Below are 26500 nucleotides of genomic sequence, written 5' to 3'. Positions count from 1 at the left end.
GGAATATCCACTTCACACCTTCTTAAAACAACGAGCAATGTTAGGGTCTGGGCTACTTTCTTGAAATGTTTTGAGGGGGTCTGGTCTGGTCCATAACAAGTCAGAGACATGTACAGCACAGAAACAGATCCTTCAGTCCAACTCATCCATGCTGACCAGATATCCGAACCTAATCCAAAAATCATTCAACACCAGGTTATAGTCCAACAGGTTTAATTGGAAGCACTAGCTTTCGGAGCACTGCTCCTTCATCAGGTGTTGTCCGGAACAGTGCTCCGAAACCTAGTGCTCCCAATTAAACCTGTTGGACTACAACATAGCGTTGAGTGATTTTTAACTCTGTATACCCCAGTCCAACACTGGCAGCTCCACATCCTAACCTAATCTAGTTCCATTTGCCAGCGCTTGTCCCATTTCCTTCCTATTCTTGTGCCCACCCAGATGCCTTTTAAACATCATAATTGTACCAGCCTCCACCATTTCTCTGGCAGCTCATTCCATACACGCACCACCCTCTGCATGAAGAGGTTGCCCCTGAGGTCCCTTTTCAATGTTTCCCCTCTCACCCTAAACCTACGCCCTCTAGTTCTGGACTCCACCATCCTAGAGAAAGAACTTGTCTATTTACCCTAACCATGGGACTCATTATTTTATAAACCTCTATAAGGTCACCCCTCAACCTCCGACGCTCCAGAGAAAACAGAGTTTATTCAGCCTCTCCGTACAGCTCAAAGCCTCCAACACTGACAACTTTGTAAATCTTTTCTGAACCCTTCCAAGTTTCACAACATCCTCCCTCTAGGAGAGAGAGCAGAATTGCACAGAATATTCCAAAAGTTGCCTAACCAATGTCATGTACAGCTTCAAAATGACCTCCCAACTCCTATACTCAGTCCTCTGACTAATAAAGGAAAGCATACCAAATGCCTTCTTCACTATCCTATCTACCTGTGACTCCACTTGCAAGGAACTATGAACCTGCACTTCAAGGTCTCTTTGTTCAGCACAGTCCCCAGGACCTTCCCATTAAGTGTATAAGTCATGCCCTGATTTGCCTTTCCAAAATGTAGCACCTCACATTTATCTAAATTAAACTCCATCTGAACTAGATTAATTTGAGGTATCTGTTCGACTTGGACAGTTAGACAAAAGAGCCTGTTTCTGTGCTGAACATCTCTATAACGCCAGGCAGATAAAGTTCTTAAGGGTTAAAGGGGTCAAAGATATCAGGGAGAAAACAGGAACAGGGTTCAAGTTGGATAATCATCCATGGTATATATAATGATAGATCACGGTCTATGGGCTGAATGGCCTGCTGCTGCTCTGATTTTCTATGTTCTGGTGAATTAATATGTTAAGCACCCCTGAAGAATTTGCTGTGGACATGACTTAAGGAAATTATTGTTTACAATACAATGGAAATGTTTAATGTTTTAACATATGCACTCACTGAATCAGCTCCAAATTCTTGCAGATGATGATGAAGTTTCTCATTTTCGGAATGCAATCATCTGTGAATTTATTTCCATCCAGGTATAGCATTGACAATGATTCGCTCTGACTAAATGCCATCCTCAGGTCTTCAATGCAAGCAAATGTCAGATTGTTATCCTGCAAACTAAAGATTGATAATTACAAATCAGTTTTCAATACAGCTCGAAAAGATAAAAGAAATTCCACTGAGAAGGAAAAGCAATAATTGGATCAGCATAACAAAGTGAGAAAGCTTTTGAGCCATCAGCCTCCTTTTCATTTTATTTGACTCAGTAATGACGAACTAATAATCAATTAACTTTAATGCTTTTAGTCTTTAACACTATTATTCCTTATTTGAAAGACATTATTCTTAATTTTGAAAAGAATATGCGTACCTACAACCTCACAGAATCAAACTGGGTACAGTGCAGGAGGAGGTGATTCGAGGCTCCGAATGAGCAATTCACTTCCTGCCACTCTGTATCCCGTATCCCTGTGCACAGGACCTTTCCAGACCAAAGTTTAATTCCTTTTTGAACACTTCAGTTGAACCGGCCTCTGCCATGATGTCAGTCAGGCACAACATTCCAACCTTAACCAGTCACTGTGCAGAAAAGATTATCTCACATTGTTCTTGCTTCTTTTGGCAATTTCTTGAATTTTTGTGCTGATATTCTTGATCATTTCATGGCAGTGAACAGTTTATTGTTACCGACTCTTTCCGCTGTCATTATCATTTTTAATACTTCATTCAAATTACATCACAGCTTCCTTTCCTTAATGGAGATGGATCCAATGTTTGCAATCTATCTTCAGACCTTATGTTCAGGATCCATGAAATCCTTTTAATGAGACATTTCTTCCTTTCTCCGATGCCCTGCATCTCTCCTCAAGCATTGTAACAACGTGGGATGTAAATACATCAGCTTAGACCAAATTTTATTAATTGAACAAAAAAATTAACTTTTTTACTTTCGTCTCTGAATCTTAACAACTCTTTTTGTTGAGAATCTGAAAATTGTGCTTCTCTAGTTGGAAGAAGTGTGGTTTGAACTGGCTCCTGAATGAATGGCTTAACTGTACCTTTAAAATAATGCTCTTTCCTTGATCTTTTTGTTAACAATCCTGTTCCATCATTCAGCATTTTAAACATCTCCATTGGTTACCATGTGACCATAATTTCCACAAAAAGATTCTGATTCAATTTCTCCCTAATATCTTCCTGTTGAAATTTGATTGCAGTCTAATATATACTTGTTGTGCAGAACAGAACAGAATACTCCAGGTGCAGTCTAGCAAGATCGAAGAATGTGGTGCTGGAAAAGCATAGCCGGTCAGGCAGCATCCGAGGAGCAGGAAAATCGACATTTCGAACATAAACCCTTCATCAGGAGTCCTAATGAAGGGTTTATGTTCAAAGCATCGCTTCTCCCGCTCTTCAGATGCTGCCTGACTGGCTGTGCTTTTCCAGCACCACACTCTTGACTCTGATCTCCAGCATCTGCAGTCCTCACCTTCCCCTATATATTCAACAGTGGTCATGCCAAAGATACAGCAAATTCCTGACTTGCCACAAATCATTGCACATAAAATTTGGGGTTAATGTTGGGAAGAATACCTACTCCAATCGCTTTGTTTTGCATTCCGAATGCGCCAATGATGCAGACAAAATGTTGACTCCTGTATCTCCAATGTTATTGTCATTCAGCCTAACAGCCAAGAAAAAAAACAGTCAAGGAATGGGAAATCTCTCCGATTAACATAACATAAACTTCACCTTACAGAAACTCCATCCAATTGTTTCTCATTGACACACTGAGGCATGGGCAGATAGAACAGTGTTGTGCAGTATTAGAAAACAGATTGAAATCTTGCATAACTATTCTCACTGAATTAGTTGGTGACCAGTGAACACATATTTCAAACAATAGATTAATTGTTTGGTGAAAAATGAGAGGTGTACAGTTCTTATCATATATTTTACTCAGTAAATTGCTGTTACTCATTCACTGACTGAAAGGCTATTGACAGTACAACCCAGTACAACTCTGAAAAGAGGAATTTGATATATACCTGAAGGAGAAAACATGTGATAGCTTTGAGGGAAGAGGAGGGGAATAGGATGAAGTGTGTAGGCCATTTAAGGAGCCAGTGCAGACATAATTGGCCAGATGGCCTTATTATTCACTACCCATTTTATGACCTGGAAATAGAATATATAATTTAACCCAAAACTGGACACATGGGATTCAGGGAGAGCTTGCCAATTGGATACAAAATTGGCTTATCAGCAGGAGACAATGCGGAGGGTTGTTTTTCAGACTTGGAGGCCTGTCACCACTGATGTTCCACGGGGATCGTTCTGGCTTGTGTTTTGTTTGTCACTTATAGAAATGATTTGGATGAAAATACAGAAGGCATGGTTAGTAAGTTTGCAAATGATATCAAAATTGGTGGCAAGAAGAAGATTTTCTAAGGGATTTTGACAAAATGGGTCAATGGGTTGAGAAATGGCAGATGGAGTTCAATCTAGATAAATGCATTTTGATACAACAAACTTGGGGAGAGGTTAATCAGTTAATGGGAGGGCTTTGGGCAGTGTTGTACAACAGAGGGAGCTAAGGATTCAGGTACATAATTCTTTGAAGTTTGCATTGGTGAGGCCTCTTCTGGAATACTGTGTCCAGTTATAGTCACTTAGGTAAAAGAAGAATATTGTTAAGGTGGAGGAGGTTCAGAAAAGGTTTACCGGGAAGCTTTGATCTGGAAAGTTTGAGTTATAAGGAGAGGCTGGATAGACTGGGATTTTTTCCCACTGGAGCATAAGAGGTTGAGAGGTGACCTCAGAGGGTTATAAAATCATCAGTGGTATAAAAAGGCTTAATGGTAGGTGTCTTTTCCCGAGGATGGGGGATTTCAAGACTAGGGGCACATTTTTAAGGTGAGAGGACACAGAGTTAAAAAAGTCACAAGAAGAAATTATTTTAAACTCAGAGGGTAGTTCCGGAGGAAGTGGTTGATATGGGTGCAATTAGTGGCAGATGGAGTTCAATTCAGATAAATGCGAGTTGCTGCATTTTGGGAAAGCAAATCTTAGCAGGACTTATACACTTAATGGTAAGGTCCTAGAGAATGTTGCTGAACAAAGAGACCTTGGAGTGCAGGTTCATAGCTCCTTGAAAATTGAGTCGCAGGTAGATAGGATAGTAAAGAAGGCGTTTGGTATGCTTTCCTTTATTGGTCAGAGTATTGAGTACAGGAGTTGGGAGAGTCATGTTGCAGCTGTACCAGACATTGGTTAGGCCACTGTTGGAATAGTGTGTGCAATTCTGGTCTCCTTCCTATTGGAAAGATGTTGTGAAACTTGAAAGGGTTCAGAAAAGATTTACAAAGATGTTGGCAGGGCTGGAGGATTTGAGCTATATGGAGAAGCTGAACAGGCTGGGGCTGTTTTCCCTGGAGCATCGGAGGCTGTGGGGTGACCTTATAGAGGTTTACAAAATTATGAGGGGCATGGATAGGATAAATAGACAAAGTCTTTTCCCTGGGGTTGAGTAGTCCAGAACTAGAGGGCATAGGTTTAGGGTGAGAGGGGAAAGATATAAAAGAGACCTAAGGGGCAACTTTTTCACACAGAAGGTGGTATGTGTATGGAATGAGCTGCCAGAGGATGTTGTGGAGGCTGGTACAATTGCAACATTTAAGAGGCATTTGGATGGGTATATGAATAGGAAGGGTTTGGAGGGATATGGGCTGGGTGCTGGCAGGTGGGACTAGGTTGGGTTGGGATATCTGGTTGGCGTGGACAGGTTGGACCGAAGGGTCTGTTTCCATGCTGTACATCTCTATGACTCTAAAAGATATTTCGATAAATACATGAGAAGGAAAGGTTCGGAGGGATATGGGCCTGGAGCAGGCAGGTGGGACTAGTTTAGTTGGGATTACGTTCAGTATGGACTGGTTGGACCAAAGGGTCTGTTTCCATGTTATTTGACTCTATGACAAGTTGAACGCAAGACAAAAAATTGATTGTCTTATATTCAATTTTTAAAACATTTGTGCAATTATATTCCATTGAACTCATCCATATGTAATCCAGCAAAGAGTAAAAGCAATGGTTAATTGTGAGGCATTATTGCCCAGCTTGGATAACACAACAAAGAAAAAGACTTATAGACATCAATCAATCAATAAATTCCTGCTTCTCTGATGCATTTAACAATACACAAGCCATGTTTTCAGTTCCAAGCAGAATGGATAATTGTTCATCCCAACAGTCATGTAAAATATGTGGTGATGAGCTGCCCAATCTCCCTGCTGCTGAGGTGAATGGTGAATTTGGTGCTACCACAAAGGGCAGATCATGCCTCCTGTAAATCACAGACTGTTGAACCTCTATTTCAAACCCACCCTGACCTCACCCGTAACAGTTTCAGATACATGAATGGCAGCCTTGCTGTGTTAGCAACGTATTCTGCATTGAACTAGGTACAGCATTCACTTACTATTTATCTAGTGAATGGTTGGGTCAAATACAATATCAGATTAGCTTTGGTTTGTAAAAACAAACTACAAAGGATGATATTCATCTCTGCAATGGCACACAATTGGTGACAGAGGTTGGGTTCAACAGTTTGATTTGCCACCTGATCTCCATTGCTATTCTCTGTCAGTGAACTGTGTTCAGTCACACACCAGGTCTGTTCATTTAATTGAGGGCCTCTTAGGATTAGTGTTCAAACCTTCGCCAACTTTTCGTTTAATTTATTATTTTATCAATTTTGATTTGTAGCTGTGAACTGCATGAGCTGGAAATGATCTTTGGATTGTGAACAGCAACTTGTGTTTCAACAAAACAAACAAACAAGCTGCTGTTTGTTCGCGAGGTGGGGCCTCACAGGTAATGGCAGGTTAGCTCTTGATCAATAGGATCCTGTAGATGTTTCAGCACAGTGGGAGAGCAGCACATTGAACCAGATAAGAAATGTTTGGGAATTGATCAGGCCAGTACCTGGGAATTGTTGTGTACAAGCCTGGGATAGAACATAAAATCGAAAGAACTGTGGATACTGGACATAAGAAACAAAAACAAAAATTGAGGGAAAAGCGCAGCAGGTCTGGCAGCATCTACGGATAGACATATTTCAGTCCAATGAGCTTTCCTCAGAACAGCAATTTCCATTTGTTTCTGGGAGAGAACGAGATGGTCAAACATAGGCCATAGTTCACGGTTTAAGTTGGTTTTTGGGACTGTGTGCTTTTGAGAGAATGAACTTAGCTATTGACATTACAGCATGAAGATTTAAATGCTCCCTGCCTAACCTTCCACTTTATTTCAGAATTTCAGTCCTCAGAGTGAATTCAAAGGTGGCACAGATCGATATCTTCAGAAAATTAACAAATAAACTATTAAATAAACATTGAGAGTAAGATATGAAAACCACTTAATCTGGCCAGTTTTGTTACTTTATTTTAATTATCCCTTCACTGTGTTTATTTGTCTGTCTGTCTGTCTTTTGTGTGAATTGCCCTGAAAACAAGGTTATTGGTTTCAAACTTTGTTGTTTAAGTTTGCTCTGCTAAAGTTCCTATATTGGTAATAAATTGCTTTTTTGTTGCTGTTTCAGTTATTAACCGACCGTCTTGGTTTCATTATCAACAGAGACTGCGATTGGTTATAAAGTCTGGTTAGGAATTGTTGAGGTTAAAATCTTTGAAGGTTTTAATTTTACTCTGTTGTGAACACTGAGGTACGATGATTTGGCTCGGTTCTTTGTTTCCTTGTCATAGCACTAGTTAAAGACTCTGCCAGACTCCTTGTGGCTTTGAATGTCTCACAGTGTAAGATCAACCAAGTTAGCCTGGTGCTTTTTTTTGTTATAGTTAGAGCACTCAGTATCAAGGTCAATGCAATAGTAGCGTTAAAAATAAATAAAAAGCATGGAAAACTCCTTGACTCTCAGAAAAAAAATGAATAGTAATTGTGATTCAGCTACTTTCGTGACAAGTGGCTCAACAGTTAGCACTGTTTCCTGACAGCACCAGGGATGTGGGTTTGATTCCATCCCTGGGTGACTGTTTGTTTGTGTGGAGTTTGCACATTCGCCCAGTGTCTGCGTGGGTTGCCTCTGGGTACTCCGGTTTCCTCCCACAGTCAACTATGTGCAGGTTAGATGGACTGATCATGTTAAATTGCCCATAGTTTCTAGGGATGTGCAGACTAGATGGGTTGTAGAGTCATAGAGATGTACAGCAAGGAAACAGACCCTTTGGTCCAACTCGTCCATGCCAACCAGATATCCTTAATTAATCTAATCACATTTGCCAGCATTTGGCCCATATCCCTCTAAATGATTCCTATTCATAAACCCTCCAGATGCCTTTTAAATGTTGTAATTGCACCAGCCTCCACCACTTCCTCAGGCAGCTTATTCCATACCCACACCATCCTTTGTGTGAAGAAGTTGCCCCTTAAGTACCTTTTAAATCTTTCCCCTCTCACTCCCAGATCCCAAGGAAAAGATCTTGCCTATTTACCCTAAACATGTTCCTCATGACTTTATAAACTCTATATATAAGGTCACCCTTAGCCTTCAATGCTCCAGGGAAAACAGTCCCAGTCCATTCAGCCTCTCCCTATAGGTCAAACGCTCCAACCCTGGCAACATCCTTCTAAATCTTTTCTGTAGCCTTTCATGTCCCTTTGAAATGCAGGGATAGGGGAGGGGTCTGGATGGGATGCACTTCAGAGGGTTGATGCAGACTAGATGGTCCAAATGACCGTTTTCTGCTCTGTAGAGATTCTATGATCCTATGAAATTCATATCAGGTGGAATTTACAAGAGAAAATCGATGGGTCGTTGCAGACATGTTATCTAATTTCACCCGAATCAATACATACCTTAGAACTTTGCACTTGTGGATTGCAGGGGCCAATCGTTTGATCCCCTCCTCCTGAATATAACATTTCTCCAAATTCAACTCCATCACTGATTCACAAAGTTGTACAACATGGGACATTACAAAACAGTCCATTGGGTTCAATCTTAGTGCATTCTTTGGATTGGAGTCCCCAAAGTTCAAACGCTCCACAGATCCAATGGTCTTCTGAACTAAAGCTCTATTCTGAGACTCCGACAAATAATGGAATATGTTCAGCAGTTTCCGCTTTCCAGTGACTCTGTCCATGTTTTTGATTTCTGCCTGAACATTGGCCTGCAGCCAGTCTATCACCTGACAGGTCGTGTGATGAGACAGCGGACCCAGGAATGGTTCCAGATTTCGGGATGAAGTGGGTGTTGAAAGACCAACTAAAAATCGAATAAAAATCTCAAACCGACCATCATCCTTCTTAAAAGCACAGTGAAGCATTTCCACCACGTTCTGATGCTTTGGACTCAAATACTGAGCCAGGGCGGCCAAGAATTCCTGGATGGTAAGGTGGAGAAATGTGTACACAATGTTTTTAGCTGTGTCATCCCTTTCCAAGATCTCCATCATGAATCCTGAAATGAATTTGCTGGACTCCAGATGGTGCTGAATGAAGTGATTCTCATTAAAAACAACTCTCCTTTTCGAAACTCCCTGGTAAGCCAACTCCCCGAGTCGCTGTAAAATAATCCGCTGGTCCTCAACATCTCGCTTGTGGTTGTCCAAGAGATTGGAAAGGTAGATGGAGAAAAGTTGAGTGATGGTTTTGGGAAGAGGTTGCTTGCACTTCAGCTGTGTAAAGAGTGGGTCAAAGGTTGAGCAAATGATCCAGCAATATGAAGGGTTGTAGCACATGGTGTACAGGATCTCATTCTCCTCGATGTGTTTGAAGACATTGGTAGCAAGTTGCTCACTGCCAAAAAACTTTCTGAAAAATTCTTTTCTTTCATCAGCAAGAAAGCCCAGGATCTCAGCCCAAAGGTTGACATTGGCCTTTTCCAATGAGTCAAGGGCAGTCGGCCGGCTGGTAACCAGCACAGAACAACCTCTGAGCAGCTGTTGCTGTACCAGGGAGTGCACCATTTCAAAAACTTCACATCTGCAGTCAGGCGCAACACAGTGATTCGCAGAGACATCACCAGCCACGCGGCCAGTGAAATCAATCTGGTGTTTGTACTCATCTAATCCATCAAAAACCAAGAGAAGATATTCAGGTTTCATCCAGATATCTTCAATTATCTTTTCTAAATAAGGGTACTGATCCAATACCATTTCAGTCAGAGAAATGGCTCTGTTGATGGCATTAAGATTTCGAAATGTGAAATGTAGAACAAATTAGAACTGAGGATAGATGTTTCCTGCTGCCCATTCATGGACCATCCTCTGCACCATTGTTGTCTTACCAATGCCAGCCACTCCGCTAACCACCGTGGTGCCAGACAGGCTGGAGTGGCCAAAACTGCTCCTGAATAATTGATCAATCCGGATTTTTTCAAGTTCGCTGGTGACGTACTTCCGCTGCTATTCTTCATGTTCCCTGCCTCTGGAAAGGAGCTCATGTTCCACAAGTCTCCGTTCACGCAGAGTGGAAATAATGATAAGCTCTGTATATTGATCAGTGAGGGAAACGGTCGTTATTTTGCTGTCTCCTTTGATGGTGTGTTTGAACACATGTTCGGTTTGGTGTAGGAGGTGTTGCTTGTGTTGATCTTGTATACCTTTCATGACAATGATCAAAATTATGTTGGCATTGTTCTTATTTGTTAATTAACTACATTAAAACAATTAACGAGAAGCTAGGAGGAGTTTCCAAATTTTACTACGCTGTGCTAGAAATTAATCTTATCGAATAAATATTGAATTAAATTAAATATAAATCAGGGAGAATCAGATGGATTATAGTAGATTTTACATTATAACAGACAAGCCCCTCCACTCTATCGTCATCTCCATTTGAGGAGAATTTAACATTGGAACATGTGAGAAGCCAAATATTATCACGTTGTTCACTTATTATTACTTACTGTATTCATTTTTGTTTTGTCTGTTGTCCCCAGTGGAGATAGTATCAGAGTGTTTATAAAATTGATGTCTGCTTCAATCTCAGACAATTTATACCTAATTAGATTAGATTACTTACAGTGTGGAAACAGGGCCTTCGGCCCAACAAGTCCACACCGACCCACCGAAGCGCAACCCACCCATACCCCTGCATTTACCCTTTACCTAACACTACGGGCAATTTAGCATGGCCAATTCACCTGACCCTGCACATCTTTGGACTGTGGGAGGAAACCGGAGCACCCGGAGGAAACCCACGCAGACACGGGGAGAATGTGCAAACTCCACACAGTCAGTCGCCTGAGTCGGGAATTGAACCCGGGTCTCTGGCGCTGTGAGGCAGCAGTGCTAACCACTGTGCCACCATGCCGCCCATTGTGCCACCTAATGTAAACATATGGCCCACTGGCTGAATAGGGACTGTGTATAATACTCACTTTTTCAATGCTTAATGTTGAGAACAGGATGACAAACCAGTGATACAATTAAATGTGCTATGTGAACCATAATTATAAAATAACACTGTCGATGTATAAGGATCACATTGGGATCTTCCACCAATTTTATCAACTCATTGTCCATTTCAGTGCGAAAACTGAAGCCTCTCATTGTACAGTCTAAGATTGTATGTGAATGGACTCCCTATCTATTCTGAATGTTCATGTGAATCTACCTATATCCAGCTTGACCCCATATTTGATTTCATGTTTTAACAAGTCCGAGACATAGACAAAGCAAATCTTATCTCGATATGAGCCTAAATATGTTTCCAAGTCAACTAATTGCCTGGCCAGACAATTGAGTACAGTCTTTGACACAGCCACTCTACGTCAGTAAGATTTCAGTCCAAAGATGTGCAGGTCAGGTGAATTGGCCATGCTAAATTGCCCGTAGTGTTAGGTAAAAGGAGTAAATGTAGGGGTATGGGTGGGTTGCGCTTCGGCGGGGTGGTGTGTACTTGTTGGGCAGAAGGGCCTGTTTCCACACTGTAAGTAATCTAATCTAATCTAATCTAATTTCAGCAAATATGGGCTCTTCACAAATCCAATGTTTCAGCACTGTGTGTAGAAATGTGTTTCTGGGATATATGACTTATTGAAAAACAATTCCTTATCTCGTCCTGGTTGATCAATTAGGTCAAGCTAATATCATTGTATCCCTATTTGTGCCTTCATTCAATGCCCAAACAACATGTGTGCAATCTGATACATGTTGAACTCTAGTACATATGCAGTCGGTAGAAATATGACACTTGGATGTTTAAAGATTCTGTTTCTATACGTGACCCATATCCTCACCTTCTTTAGGTCAATGTGCGTTTCAAGTCATTGCCCAGGGTGGAGCCGACATATGAATCAAGACCTTCTTCAACCAATACATACATATCAGTTCAGTCTATCCACACTATGGGACCACACTCTAACTTCTGTATTCATCAGATCTGACTTCATCAGTAACTAGTCTGGAACCAATTGTGATCCTATAAATGACATCATCTTTACTCAGTCTGTCATGTATTTGATTTAAGCTTTAACTAGGTCTGGAGCTCTATGTGACTCCAGCCCAATACAGACTTTGTAGACTCCGAGACTCTGGCGATATTGAGGTTTACATTTGCATAAAGGCACCCGACGGCCTTGTATTGACGGTAAAAGCAAGACTTTTTTTCAGACCCTGATGTGACTGAAGGGAAAAGAAATAATGGCCTGACAAAGTTCCAGGGAAGATTTTGAAACCAACTGACTTGCAAAACTGAATGTGACTTTGTGGTTCAGCATCTAAAACTGGAAGGTTGGGCTCAGTCTGCTCCAGAACAGCTGGGAAAATCAAAATGAGCATTCAGCAATTTCCAACAAAGCTCAATATCACACATGTGGCATATAATTTGTGGCAGATGGAACACTGTCCATGCCCAAGTTCCAGTTCATTTGCTTTGTGTTGTAACTTGAATTGCATTTTATAGAAACAGTTCATGGTAATAATTTGGAGAGTTTGTTTCCTTTCAGTGATGAAATGTGAGACACAAATAAAATGTTAGAACTTAATTAATGCGGTACATTTTTATGATTAACGATTACTTTTATTTTGATTTACCTTTGAGGTGATCTGATAGCTCTCCTTCCATCTCTCTGATGCGTGCATTATAAAGCAAGTCAAAACCTGGGAAAGATGTTTCATTTCATTAGTAGTGTGTGGCAGCCTCACCCATTAAAGAGGCAACCATGTTTGATTGCTAGAAATACTTGGACTGTACAATATCTCTGCTCTGAATTTCTTTCAGAATGAGTTTCAGTTTTGGCTTTGATTCTTGCATTTTCACCAATGTTTCCCAAAATATTCGTTCTCTGCAGCTATTGGTTTTGGTCACTGTGTTCAGAAGATGTTTTGTTGCTTCCTTTCTCTGTTGATGCTCTGAAAGATTATGGATATACTGGAATATAAAGAGAAGAACAGGTAAAATAGAAAGGGAAATGGGAAAAGGGAAACAATAGATGAAGGAACGGAATGGAAGAATGAATTGATGGAGGAAATGAGGGAAAAAGAAAGATGGGAAAGAAACAAACAAAGGAAGAACAATGGAATAAACCAGAAAGATACAAGACAAAGAAGAAATAGAAAGGAAAACAATGAAAGAGAGAAAATGATAAACAGCAGTGTTGTAATTGTGAAAAGCTGTTACATTAATGATGTTCGATTGGTGAAGAATATTCATCTCAGCACACTGATGAGACGTTGCCTCTACTTGTGAAGAAGAACTATGAGGGAGACATTAGTAGTAGGCAAAAACAAGGGCTTCAGATGCTGGAAACCAGATTCTAGATTAGAATGGTGCTGGAAAAGCACAGCAGTTCAGGCAGCATCCAAGAAGCAGGGAAATCGATGTTTTGGGCAAAAGCCCTTCATCAGGAATCGAGGAATCTATTGGATATGACATGAAACTTGCAGTTAACAAGTCATGTGATAAACAAAACTGGACTCTTCAATATTGGAAGTGGAAGTTTTGGGGTTTGGGTTTGAGTCCATTACTGAGCTGAAAATGTGTTGCTGGAACAGCGCAGCAGGTCAGGCAGCATCCAGGGAACAACAGAATCGATGTTTCGGGCATAAGCCCTTCTTCAGGAATCCATAACAGGAATCCTGTTTCAATCCATAACACTTGAACTATGAAGCGAACATGAGATCCATGTTGTCACTTTAACAGTTTGTTGTGCATTACCTTTGATGCTAGAACCACAACACCTTCAATGAATTCCTACATTAAAAGTGGACTAGTTTCACTGCTATATCCAAAGAAACAGAAAGGAAATCCAAAACAATAGATTAGAAATTTTGTAGGAAACATTGAAAAGTTTGTAATTGCCAGGATTTTATTGCAGTAAGAATTGAAAGGATATCAACGGTCATTATGGTATTTGGGGCAATTTGGGTAACTAGTTCTGATAACATCATGAAACTCCAATAATTGAAGTCATAAATATTCTTCAGCTCACCAACAGACACAATATTAACATCACTGCAACTGCATGAAGTGTTGCCTTTTCAACGTGTGTGCTTCCAAAGAACAAAGAGAATTTACAGTCCAGGAACAGGCCCATCAGCCCTCCAAGCCTAAGCCGATCCAAATGTACTGTCTAAACCTGTCACCCAATTCCTAGCATCTGTATCCCTCTGCTCCCCACCTACTCATGCATCTGTCTAGATGCATCTTAAATAAATCTACTGTGCCTGCCTCTACCACCTCTGCTGGCAACGAGCTCCAGACACTCACCACCCTCTGTGTGAAGTACTTGCCACGTGTATCCCCCTTAACCTTTCCACCTCTCACCTTGAAAGCGTGACCTCTTGTTATTGAATCCTTCACCCTGGGTAAAAGCTTATCTCTATCCACCCTGTCTATATCCTTTATGATTTTTTAAACCTCAATCAGGCCCCCCCTCAATCTCCTTTTTTCTAATGAAAATAAACCTAACCTACTCAATCTCCCTTCATAGCTAGCACCTTTCAGACCAGACAACACCCTCGTAAACTTTCTCTGCAACCTCTCCAAAGTGTCCACATCCTTTTGATAATGTGGCAACAGAACTGTACACAGTATTCTAAATGTGGCCGAACCAATGTCTTGTACAATTTTAACATGACTTGCCAGCTCTTATATTCAATACCCCTTCCAATGAAGGCAAGTATACTGTATGTCTTCTTGACCACTCTATCCACTTGTGCAGCAACTTTCAGGGTACAATGGACCTGCATTCCCAGATCTCTCTGCTCATCAACTTTTCCCAAGGCTCTTCCATTCATTGTATAATTCACTCTTGAATTAGTCTCACCTAAATGCATCACCTCACATTCGTCTGGATTGAAAACCATCTGCCACTTTTCCGCCCAACTCTCCAGTCTATCTATACCCTCCTGTATTCTCTCACAGTCCCTTATGCTTTCTGCTACTCCACCAATCTTCGTGTCATCTGCAAACTTGCTGATCATACCAACAGTGCCCTCTTCCAGATCATTACAAACAACAGTGGCCCCAACACTGACCCCTGTGGACCACCACTGTCACCTTTCTCCATTTCGAGAAACTCCCTTCAACTACTACTCTCTGTCTCCTGTTGCTCAACCAGTTCTTTATCCACCTCGCTAGAACACCTTGCACACCATGTGACTTCACTTTCTCCATAAGTCTACAATGGGGAATCTTATCAACTGCCTTACTAAAGTCCATGCATACGACATCAACAGTCCTTCCTTCATCTATCAACTTGGTCACTTCCTCGAAGAACTCTAATAAGTTGGTAAGGCACGATCGCCCCGCACAAAACCATGTTGTCTATCACTGATAAGCCCATTATTTTCCAAATATAAATAGATCCTATCCCTCAGTACCTTCTCCAGCAACTTTCCCACCACCGATGCCAGGCTCACTGGTCTGTAGTTACCCGCAATATCCCTACTACTCTTCTTGTAAACGGGGACAACATGGGCAACCTTCCAGTCCGGCACCTCACCTGTATTTAGGGATACTACAAAGATATTTGTCAGGCCCCAGCTATTTCCTCTCTCGCCTCCCTCAGCAACCTGGGATAGATCCCATCTGATCCTGGGGATTTGTCCACCTTAATAACCTCTAGCCTACCCAACACATCCTCCCTACTTGTGTCAGAGTGATCCACTCCACCAAGGATATGCAAGTCCTGGGCCTCCTCCACCACCAAATCCTAACCATCTGATATCTAGAGGAAGAATGTGTCATCTTCTGCCTTGGGACCCCCCAACCACCCAGAATCAATATGGGTTTCACCATTTTCCTCATTTCCCCTTCCCCCACCTTCTCCTAGATCCAACCGTCCAACTCAGCACTGCCCTCTTGAACTGTCCTACCTGTCCATTTACCTCCCACCAATCTGCTCAACCCTCCTCTCCACCTATCACCTTCACCTTTATCTACCTATTGCATTCCCAGCTACCTTCCCCCCCCCCTCCCCCCCATGCCCCCCTCACCCCCCAGCCCAACCCTATCTCTCAGTCCCCTTGGGCCACCCTCCCATTCCTGATGAAGAGCTTGTGCCCGAAACGTCGACTCTCCTGCTCCTTGGATGCTGCCTGACCTGCTGTGCTTTTCCAGCACCAGAGATTCTGATCTCCAGCATCTGCACTCTCACTTTCTCATACTTAAAAGTAATTTGGGCGATTTTTCTTTTTCAATTTCTTTCTGGTTAGTGCAGACATGCTGCACTGAATTGCTTTATTCTGTATCTTTATATTCCTATCGTACCAAACCCACAACCCTGATATTCAATCTACAAACAATCTGGACTTGGAAATATTCTACCTTTCATTCACTGAAGGTGTTTAATAATCCTGGATCCCAATCCTATCGAGAATTCAGCTAGATTACATCAAATCGAGTGCAATGCTTCATGAAAGCATGTCATTCCCAACTTGGCAAGAACAATTAATGACGCAATGCAAATACTCACCGAGCCACTGGGGAGGAAACTTAATGAAATGATAAATTTGCATGTTATTATACTTCACTTCGATGTCATAATCATTATCTGACTTAGCTTGATGGTTCATGTTTCTAAGGAAGTCTTTCTTCCACCAAGGAATAATTTGTTTTTGGAATCATTAAATGTTTCCTTCACAGCTCTGGTCTTAATTTGTAAACATTTTCCCGAAGGTTTTTTTTTACTGTGGAATAGCTGGCATGATATACTTTTATAAATGTATGTCATCTGTCCAAACATGAAAGGCTCTTCCCTTCAATATGAATTGATAAATTTTCAAGCTGTGGTCATTCTTGGTGACAGGCATATTCACTATGGCAAAACTCTTTACTGTATTCATTACATGTAACTTGTTTTTGTTTTGTTTAAAAATATTTTGTAGTTGTAAGAAACCATTTTGAATGAACTCTGCATGTTAATTTCAAGTCACATTTACCAGTTTGTTTTGTACGTTTTACAATGTGACACATGAGCACGTGGAAAATCTACATTATGATTTGACTAGAGACCAATTACCTTCACCTAAAAAGTAGACACAGTGAGTTCAAGGAACTTAGTCAGTGAAAAAAGCTGAATAATTCTCCAGCAACAAACAGCAACAGATTTTACTTAATTATATTTATGACAGTGGGCCAGAATTTATGCACCGTTTATATTCAACATCCAGAATTAACAAGAGGGAAATATGGGAACAGACTTTGATAGAGCACACTATGGAGCATATTGATTAGCAAAAGTAATTAGAACAGTGTCCAGAGATTTCTCAGCTAAACTCACTGGGCATGAATAACATGGAACACGACCAAGCCAAGAAAACTTCACAAGGGGTTGTAATTCCTCACTTTCAATGATCTGGACAGGACACTTCTTCAAGAGTCCCTCAACATTACCTGCCTCAGTGACATGAGTGGCACCTTACTGGTACTTGAACTTGAACTTCATAAGGTGACCTGTTTAAAACTTGACAGCATATTCCTTATTTTTTTTTAGATTCCCTACAGTGTGGAAACAGGCCCTTCGAAGAGTAACCTACCCAGACCCATTTCCCTCTGACTAACGCACTTAACCTATGGACAATTTAACATGCTCTCTGCTACGATCTTGTTGCTTGCAGAGCACACACAAGCTATTCTTCTCAGTGAAATATTCATCATGGCATTTCTTCCATTTCGCTAAAACTGATCTGGTATCCTGATATTCTCTGACATGCGGTTTTCATCATCACATGATTTCATCCACTAACTACTAAGCCACCTCACTAATTTCTATTTTGCTCTCAGTTCGTTATCACTCCTTCAAGTAAACAACTTTTCATTATTTATTTTTCTTTGAAAAAAATATTGTTTCACTATTTTCTATTTTCTGGTGCGTTTTTATTTGTGTACCCCTGACCCTTACTTTTATTGTTTTTCATATCATTAATGAGATGCACAACTTGTTACTTTTCCTTAAATTTCCAAAGGTTCCTTCAATTACATGCCCACTTCAATCATTTTACTGATTAATAATAGAATAATGGAAAAATTCTATCATATAACTTACAGCGTAATTTCCATTGCTCAATGAACCAGTTGCTGTTAATGTCAGGGCAATGCTCTCCACCAAGTCTAATATTGCATCCTCCAATCTCTCACAGTAGAATCAGGTAATCAGGGTTAACTCCCTGTCGCTGTAACTATTCAGTAATTGACTAATTCCTTTTCCATCATCGTCTGTCGGAAGAAAGTGAACAAAACATGCAATTAAAATATCTGATATAAAAAGTTAAAGAAATTTCACACCGAAGACCTTCTATTTTCAACCATTGATACAAAATATTAATTTGCAATAAATAATTGTGCGATTTTACTTGCAGACTCTTCCTGTCTCTATGTAGCAATTTCACAAGGATTAATGGTCTCTTTCTCCTCCTACATGACAGAGTCAAAAACCTAAATTGTTTCAGTTCTCATTAGTTATTTCTAATCACTCTGCCCATAGATATTACACATTTAGGGTAGCAGGCTGAACTTGAACACACTTAAGAATTCTAACCCTGCATCATTGCTGTGTTTTATTAGCATATGTTTCTACCCGGAAGTGTTATCACATAAAAATGAGTTCTTTCCCACTGCAACTTCTTTTGTTGTTTTTTTTGTATAACGAGCAGCCACCACCAGTAAAAACTCATGTGCATCCAATTGATGATTTACAAGCACAGGCTTTTTTGAGCAATGCAATACCAAATATAAACATGGCAGGGGACGTAGTAGGAAGAGAGGGAAGGGATAAAATTGAAATTGAGTTGGACGGGAAATAAAGCACTGTATGCCTCTGTGGTGTTCCATCCCTCTAAAGGCATTGAGATGGACATTCTGCGCCCCATCTCCAAGGACACCCGGGATTGAATGGAACCACAGAAGGACAGATTGTTACCTCCCTCCACAGCCACACTGCCAAGACCTGTTTACAACCAGCCTGACCATCCAATTGATGTTACGAGCTGGTTCAGTAAACTGAATTTTGTGTTTCCATGTAGCAGGATCGTGGGCCTAGATGATCTCTCCTGCTGCCACAGATCAAGTATGAGGGGATAAAACAACTGTTTTTGTTCATAGGTGGTCTGCCCAGTGGCCAAGCACCAAATACCATTCATCTGCAAGTTGTGCTCAGGCTATCCAGTCTCCTGAGATGCCTGTCATGTTGTTTACCATTCTGATAGCCACAGTCACTTCTCAGCCTTTCCTGAAATTGTAACATTCTATCCTGGAGTGTCTGATACTCATCAGGGAATATTGCCAGTAACACAGCTGATCTTTGAACTTTACCTTTTCCATTTCTTCCTTTCATTGAAGTACATTGTATTTGTCCCACATTTACTCCGTCCGTCATAATTTTGCATTTGTTCACCAGCTAAACAAAAGAATATGTACCATTATTAGACTGATCAAAATGCTGGCGGAATTTTGTTGCTGCTGCTATTCAACAAATGTAAGCAAACTACATTCTAATAACAGCAAAATGATCGTGTTGATATCAAAATGCAATGACACTAAAAATATTTAACTGTATTGATTAAGATGAAGAGTCATCTAGACTCGGAACGTTAGCTTGTTCTCCCTCTGTGAATGCTATCTGACCCGCTGTGATCTCCAGCATTTGTTGTTTTCAGTTCCGATCCCAGTATCTGCAGTCATTTGTTCCCGCACCTTGATTAAGATCTCAGTGTGTTACCTTCTGGTTATATGATTGTCGTAGAGATCGACAGCACAGAAGAAGGTGATTCCGATTTATCCCCTTTTTCACACCTCTCCCTCAGTGACAGGTTGAGCAGATTAATATTTAACCGACACTGTCAACACCCAGCACAGTCAAGGCTTCCTGTGACCCGGCATGAAACGGTCTCACTCAGTGGGAGCTTCCACATCAATCCCGAAGGAGCGGGCTCGGGTTTGAGGACACACCTTGAGAGGCTGAGGCAGCGGAAGGAGCTTCCGGGGCCAGACCTGGAGGGGAGTGACGTCACAATGCCAGACAGAAGGGCTGCTGATTGGTTAGTAACGGTCAGATGACTCTCTGTTCTTACCTGAAACCTCCATTCACCTTTCCCTCCCCATCAGGTTTAGGGGCAATGGGAGTCAGGCTGGTGGGGGAGCAATACAGTCCTGGGATCTAGACTGTTATTTCTAGAATTAATTGCACATTTCATGTTCTTTAATGAGATTCTAACTCTCGGGCCATCTAGTTTACTGTAAGTTAATTTTAATAGACATTAATTTTCAATGGAATAGTTGTGAGAAGATTAAAATGGCAATACACTGGGTAGTTTGCTTATCATATCGAATGTGGGAAATAAGAGACAGTTCGAACAGTCATGCCAACCAAACCTGTGGGAACTGTCCAATTGTAGCTTCTGTCAGATTACATGGGTCAGAGTGGGGACACACTTCGGGGCATTCAGGAAAGTGGGTGGAAAGCATCACAGACAGGAGTTTTAGAGTCGTGGACACTACCAAGGTTCAGGTAGGTAGCTGGAAGGGATAGGCAGTTGGAGACTGGGACACCCCTGTGGCTAAACCATCTCCAACATGTATACCGTTTTGGATATTGAGAGGAGAGGAGTGGAGTGGTGGGTAGGGTCCGATCAGGGGATAACAACAGCAGCTGCCAGAACAGTGCTACCACAGCTGGCATGTTGTTCAACAGGCAGGATCAAAGTGCAGAAAACCAGTACTAATAGCGGTCTCCATAGGCATTTCTGTGGCTGCAAAAGGGACCAGGATGGTGCATGGCCTCCCTTGTTCCAGGGTCAAGGATGTCTGTGAGTGGGCATATATCATTGTCAAAAGGAACAATGAGTTGAAGCTGTACAGGACATTGGTTAGACCACTTTTGGAATATTGTGTGCAATTCTGGTCTCCCTCCTGTATGAAGGATTTGTGAAACTTGAAACATTTCAGAAATGATTTGCAGGAATGTTGCCAGGGTTGGAGGATTTGAGCTATAGGGAGAGGCTAACAGGCTGGGGCTGTTTTCACTGGAGTGTTGGAGGCTGAGGGGTGATCTTATAGAAGTTTATAAAATCATTAAGGGGCATGGATGGGATCAATCAACAAAGTATTTTCCCTGGGGTGGGGGAACCCGGAACTAGAAGGCATAGGTTTTGGGTGAGAGAGGAAAGATAAAAAAAAAGGGACCTAAGGGGTAGCGTTTTCACACAGAGGGTGGTGCTTGTATGGAATGAGCTACCAGAGGAAGTGGTGGAGTCTGGTACAACTACAGCATTTAAAATGCATTTGGAATGGGTACATGAATAAGAAGGGTTCAGAGGGATATGGACCAAGGTGCTGGCAAGTGGGACTAGCTTAGGTTAGGATATCTGGTTGGCATAGATGAGTTGGACCAAAGGATCTGTTTCCATGCTGTACATCTCTATGACTCTGAGTAGCCAAAGAGTGTGGTACAGGTTGGTATGAATAACATAGGCAACCCCTCTGGGGTTCACATCTTGGGATTACTCCATGTGCCAGTGAGGCGAGGAACAGGAAGATTGTGCAGTGAAAAACATTGCTAAAAGGCTTCCAATATGTGGATTGTTGAAATGTCCTCCAGGGCGATTGGGACCTCAACAAGAAGGAAGGATTTAACGCAAATTGGAGAGGCACCAATATCCTGGCAGGGAGGTTTGCTGATGTCACTCGGTAGGTGTTTAAAGCAGGGTGGGAGAAAGGGAAGGCTGCAGATGCTGGAGATCAGAGTCGACTGTGGTGTTGGAAAAGCACAGCAGGTCAGGTAGCATCTGAGGAGTAAGAAAGTCAACATTTCAGTCATAAGCTCTTTATCAGGAATGGGGCTTGTGGGTCAGGGGTTTGCGAGATCAATGGGAGAAGACTGGGGCTGGGGGGGAAATGTAACTGGAAATTTGTTAGGTAGGTGAAAGTGGCAGGGAAAGGTGAGAGGGTGGAGTGGATAGGTGGGAAGGAAAATGGACAGGTCAAGAGGGTGGTGCTGAGTTGGAGGCATGGGACTGGGATAAGGTGGAGGGAGAGGAAATGAGGAAACTGGTGAAATCCAAATTGCTCCTGTGTGGTTGCAGGGTCCCAAAGTGGAAGATGAGGTGTTCTTCCTCCAGTGTCGGGTGGTTTGGGTTTGGTGATGGAGGAGGCCCAGGACCTGCTTGTCCTTGGTGGAGTGAGAGGGGGAGTTAAAGTGTTCAGGGGGATGGGGTTAGTTGGCGCTGGTGTCCCAGAGATATTCTCTGAAACAATCCGCAAGTTGGCGTCTTGTCTCCCCAATGTCAAGGAGATGACATCAGGTGCAACGGATACAGTCGATGACGTGTGTGGAAGTACAAGTAAGTCTCTGTCAGATGTGAAGAATCCTTTGAGGCCTTGGATAGAGGTGGGGGAGAGGTGTACGTGGGATCAATGTGGACTTCACCAGTTTCCTCATTTCCCCTCCCCTGCACATTATCACAGTCTCAACCCTCCAACTCGGCACCGCCCTCCTGATCTGTCCATCTTCCTTTTCACCTATCCGCTCCATCCTCCTCTCAGACTATCACCTTCCCCCATACCTCCCCACGTTCACCTACTTATCATATTCCCCCACTCCCCCAGCCCGACAACCCTCCCATTTATCTCTCAGCCCCCCTGAACTACAAGCCTGATTCTTGATGGAGGGCTTTTGCCTGAAACATCGAGTCTCCTGCTCTTCGGATGCTGCCTGACCTGCTGTTCTTTTCCAGCAGCGCACTCTCAATGAAGTAGAAGAACAAACAGGAAGAGGTTACTGAACACTGAGGACTGGCGATCTGAAGTGAATATGTTCTAATGCAAGGATTATGACACATTAAACAGATGACCTTAGGGCTTGGATTCATGCATATAACTATGATATTGTAGCTATTACTTGGTTCAAAGAAGGAAAAGAATGGTAGCATAATGTTCTATATTTTATCATGCAAAATAGAGAGGGCTGTAAAAGATGTTGAAGATTATTGATTAGAGAGAATATCACAGGTTTATTGAGGGAGGACATCTTGGAGGGCTTATCCAGTGAGGTCATATGGGTGGAGCTCAGGAATAAGAGGTCTGCAAACCTTTCAATGGGTTTGTATTTCAGGCTTCCCAACAGCCAATGGGAGACAGAGGATCATATCCATGGAGAGTCAATGGAAAAATGTGAAAACACCAGGTTTGTGGTGATGTGTGATTTTAACATTCTAGAAATTGACAAGGACTCTCTTAAGGAAAGGGGCTTTTGTGTGGGTGGGGGTAGAATGTGTTAATTGAGTCCAAGAGGATTTTTTGAAGCAATATGTCTCTAGTCCAATTGAGGAAGGGAATACTTGATCCGGTATTAAGGAATGAGCCTAGTCACGTGATCAAAGTTTCAGTGAAAGACATTTTGGGAACACTGACCATAATTCTGCAAGTTATACATAACTTATGATGAGAATAAAAGTGGTTCCTGGCAAAATTGGGAGAAGCTAGCGATGGCAATATTAGTCACAAACTGGAGCATATAGATGGGGGTAGCTGTTTGCGGATAATATGAGACTCTTTTAAAGGCTGGTGAATTCCAGGCCAGCGTTTCCTGTGAAAGTGAAGGATAATGATGGCTAGATTCAAGCGCTTTGGATGACAATTGGTTAAGCTCCTTTTGGAATACTGTGTGCAATTCTGGTCTCTCAATATGTTGTGAAACTTCAAGGGGTGCATTAAAGATTTACAAGGGTGTTGTTAGGGTTGGCGGCTTTGAGCTACAGGGAGAAGCTGAATAAACCGAAGCTATTTTCCCTCTAGCATTGGAGGCTGAGGGGTGACTTTATAGAGTTTTATGAAATCATAAGGTACATGTATAGGGTGAATCGTCAATGTCTTTTTCCCAGGGTATGAGAGTCCAATGTCAGAAGGCATAGGTTTAAGATGAGAGAGGAAAGGTATAAAAGGGACCTAAGGGGCAATGCTTTCACACAGAGGGTGGTGCATGTCTGGAATGAACTGCCATTGGAAAGGATGGAGGCTGGGACAATTACAACATTTAAAAGGCATCTGGATAGGTACGTGTATAGGAAGGGTTTAGAGGGATATTGGCCAAAGCTGAAAAGTGTGTTGCTGGAAAAGCGCAGCAAGTCAGGCAGCATCCAAGGAGCATGAGAATCGACGTTTCAGGCATAGGCCCTTCTTCAGGAATGAGGAGGGTGTGCCAAGCAGGCTAAGATAAAAGGTAGGGAGGAGGGACTTGGGGGAGGGAGGAGGGAATGTGATAGGTGGAAGGAGGTTAAGGTGAGGGTGATAGGCCGGAGAGGGGGTGGGGGCGGAGAGGTCGGGAAGAAGATTGCAGGTTAAGAAGACAGTGCTGAGGCCGAGGGTTGGGACTGAGATAAGGTGGGGGAGGGGAAATGAAAGCTGGAGAAATCTGCATTCATCCCTTGTGGTTGGAGGGCTCCTAGGTGAAAGATGAGGTGCTCTTCCTCCAGGCATCGTGTTGCCATGGTCTGGCGATGGAGGAGGCCAAGGACCTGCATGGCCTTGGCGGAGTGGGAGAGGGAGTTAAGGTGTTCAGCCACGGGGCGGTTGGGTTGGTTGGTTGGTGCGGGTGAGGGAAAAGCCAGGTCCAGTTGAGGACAAAGAAGGAAATTTCTGCATGAAGCCAGAGGATGTGGGTGAGGAGCTTAGTGAATAATTGGCATGTGTATTCAAAAGAAATGGACATGGTGAATGTAGACAAGGGTATGTTGATAATTCTAGGGCATGTCTATATAAAAAAAGAAGGAAGTGTTGGGCTTTTCAAAAATCCATGAGGTTACAAGTTCCCAGGAGCTGATGGTGGCTCTTCTGGGGAGGAAATTTCTGGGTCCTTGTACAAAATCTTTAAATCCTCTTTAGTTACAGGAGAGATCCAAGAGGACTGGAGAATAGCCAGTGTTGTTCCCTTGTTTCAGAAGGGCAACACGGATAATATGGGAAATGCAGTGAACCTTATGTCAGTAGTAATTTAACATACCTGGTCAGTATGGATGGGTTGGACCGAAGGGCCTGTTTCCTTGCTGTACAACTCCATGACTCTATACCGCCAAGCCAAGAGATCTTGGAGAAGATTCTTAGGGCCAGGATTTACTCACATTTGAAAAAAAAGGACTAATTAGTGACAGGCAGCAAGGCTTTGTGTGGAGAAGGTCATGTCTCACAAACTTGATTGAGATTTTTGAGGAAGTGGCAAAGATCCCTGAAGAGAGCAGAGTGGCAGATATTGTCTCACTGGATGTTAGCAAGGCCTTTGTCAAGGTCTGTCATGGTAAGCAGATACTGGGGGTGAAGTCATATGGCCATATGACCAGTATTGTTGCACAGGGATCAGTATTGAGACCCCTCATTTGTTTATAAATAATTTGGAGGAGAATGTCCATCGTCTGATCAGTAAGTTTGCCGATAACACAAACATTGAGGGAGCTGTGGATAATGTGGAGGATTGCCAGAGGATACAGCAGGATTATAGATAATCTGGAGATTTGGGTGAAGAAATGGCAGATAGACTTTAATCTGGAAAAAATATGAGCTGATACATTTGGAAGTCCAATGCATAAGGGAGGTTACACAGTAATTGGCAGAACCCTTAGAAGCATTAAAGTACAGGGGCTTGAAGCATACAGGTCCACAGTTCCCAGAAAGGGGCAATGTCAGTGGATGAGGTAGTCTGGAAGGCATATGGCACGCTTGCCTTCATTGTTTAGGACACAGAGTATAAAAATTGGCAAGCCCTGTTGCAGAGCGTTAGCAAGGTCGCATTTGGAATACTGTGTACAGTTCTGGTCATTGCATCATGACCAGAAACATGTGAGAGCATTGGAGAGGGTACAGAAAATGTTCTCCAGGATTTTGTCTGGTTTGGGAGGTATTATCTGTGAAGGAGATTGGACAAGATTGGTTTTTACTTGAACACCAGAGGCTGAAAGGTGGCCTGATAGAGATTTACAAAATTATGAAAGGCATGGATAGAATGCAGTTTTTTTTCCCCCAGGATAGAAATCTCAATTATTAGCGGACATCAATTTAAGGGTAAAGGGGGAATGATTACAGGAGGTGGGAGGGGCAATTTCTTTTTCCACAGAGGGAACTTCCCGAGGAAATGGTGGATGTGGGTGTAATTACAATGTTTAGAAAGAGATGAGAGAAGTACATGAATAGGAAAGGTTTGGAGAGTTGTAGGCCAGGAGCAGGCAGGTGGGACTAGTTTAGTTTGAGATTAAGCTCGGCATGGATGGGTTGGACTGAAGGGTCTGTTTCTGTGCTGTATGACAATATGACTGATTCAATGTGCCTGGAATGCGCTTTCAAAGGAAGTGGTCGAAGCAGACATCACAGCAATTGGCATTTTGACAGACATGATTGGCAGGAAATAAAAGGATACAGGCAATACAATATACAATACTGTTCACCTCCATCAACATCGACCTGGCAAAGGAAACACTTACCACACTTTTAGAAGAGACTATCTCACACACCCCAACCACCATCCAATCACATTACCAACGAAAACAT

General features: G+C 42.2%; 1 protein-coding gene and 1 long non-coding RNA gene across 2 annotated transcripts in view; both read right to left on the bottom strand.

Moving 5' to 3' along the window:
• LOC148136055 (NACHT, LRR and PYD domains-containing protein 3-like) overlaps positions 1 to 9937 on the bottom strand; it is a 30665-nt gene extending 20728 nt beyond the window's left edge. Inside the window, exons 1-3 of the mRNA XM_087983935.1 lie at positions 8378 to 9937; positions 3099 to 3185; positions 1451 to 1618 (exon numbers count right to left, since the gene is read on the bottom strand). Of these exons, the coding sequence (XP_087840061.1) occupies positions 1451 to 1618; positions 3099 to 3185; positions 8378 to 9678 (1556 nt within the window). The 5' untranslated portion in view covers positions 9679 to 9937. The remainder of the gene's footprint in view (positions 1 to 1450; positions 1619 to 3098; positions 3186 to 8377) is intronic.
• A 2840-nt stretch (positions 9938 to 12777) lies between these two features.
• Positions 12778 to 19767, bottom strand: LOC148136054 (uncharacterized). Its single transcript, XR_015754738.1, has 4 exons — positions 19689 to 19767; positions 19283 to 19367; positions 18018 to 18187; positions 12778 to 12898 (listed from the first exon to the last, which is right to left on the bottom strand). It is a non-coding gene; the product is annotated as an uncharacterized LOC148136054 (long non-coding RNA).
• Between the last annotated feature and the right edge of the window lie 6733 nt (positions 19768 to 26500).

Source organism: Chiloscyllium plagiosum, unplaced genomic scaffold (assembly GCF_037043375.1).
Source record: "Chiloscyllium plagiosum isolate Xiang-an unplaced genomic scaffold, Cpla_swu_hap1 HiC_scaffold_47, whole genome shotgun sequence".
NCBI lineage: Eukaryota > Metazoa > Chordata > Chondrichthyes > Orectolobiformes > Hemiscylliidae > Chiloscyllium > Chiloscyllium plagiosum.
The sequence above is the reverse complement of the archived record's forward strand: the minus strand, read 5'-3'. Positions and strand labels throughout refer to the sequence as shown.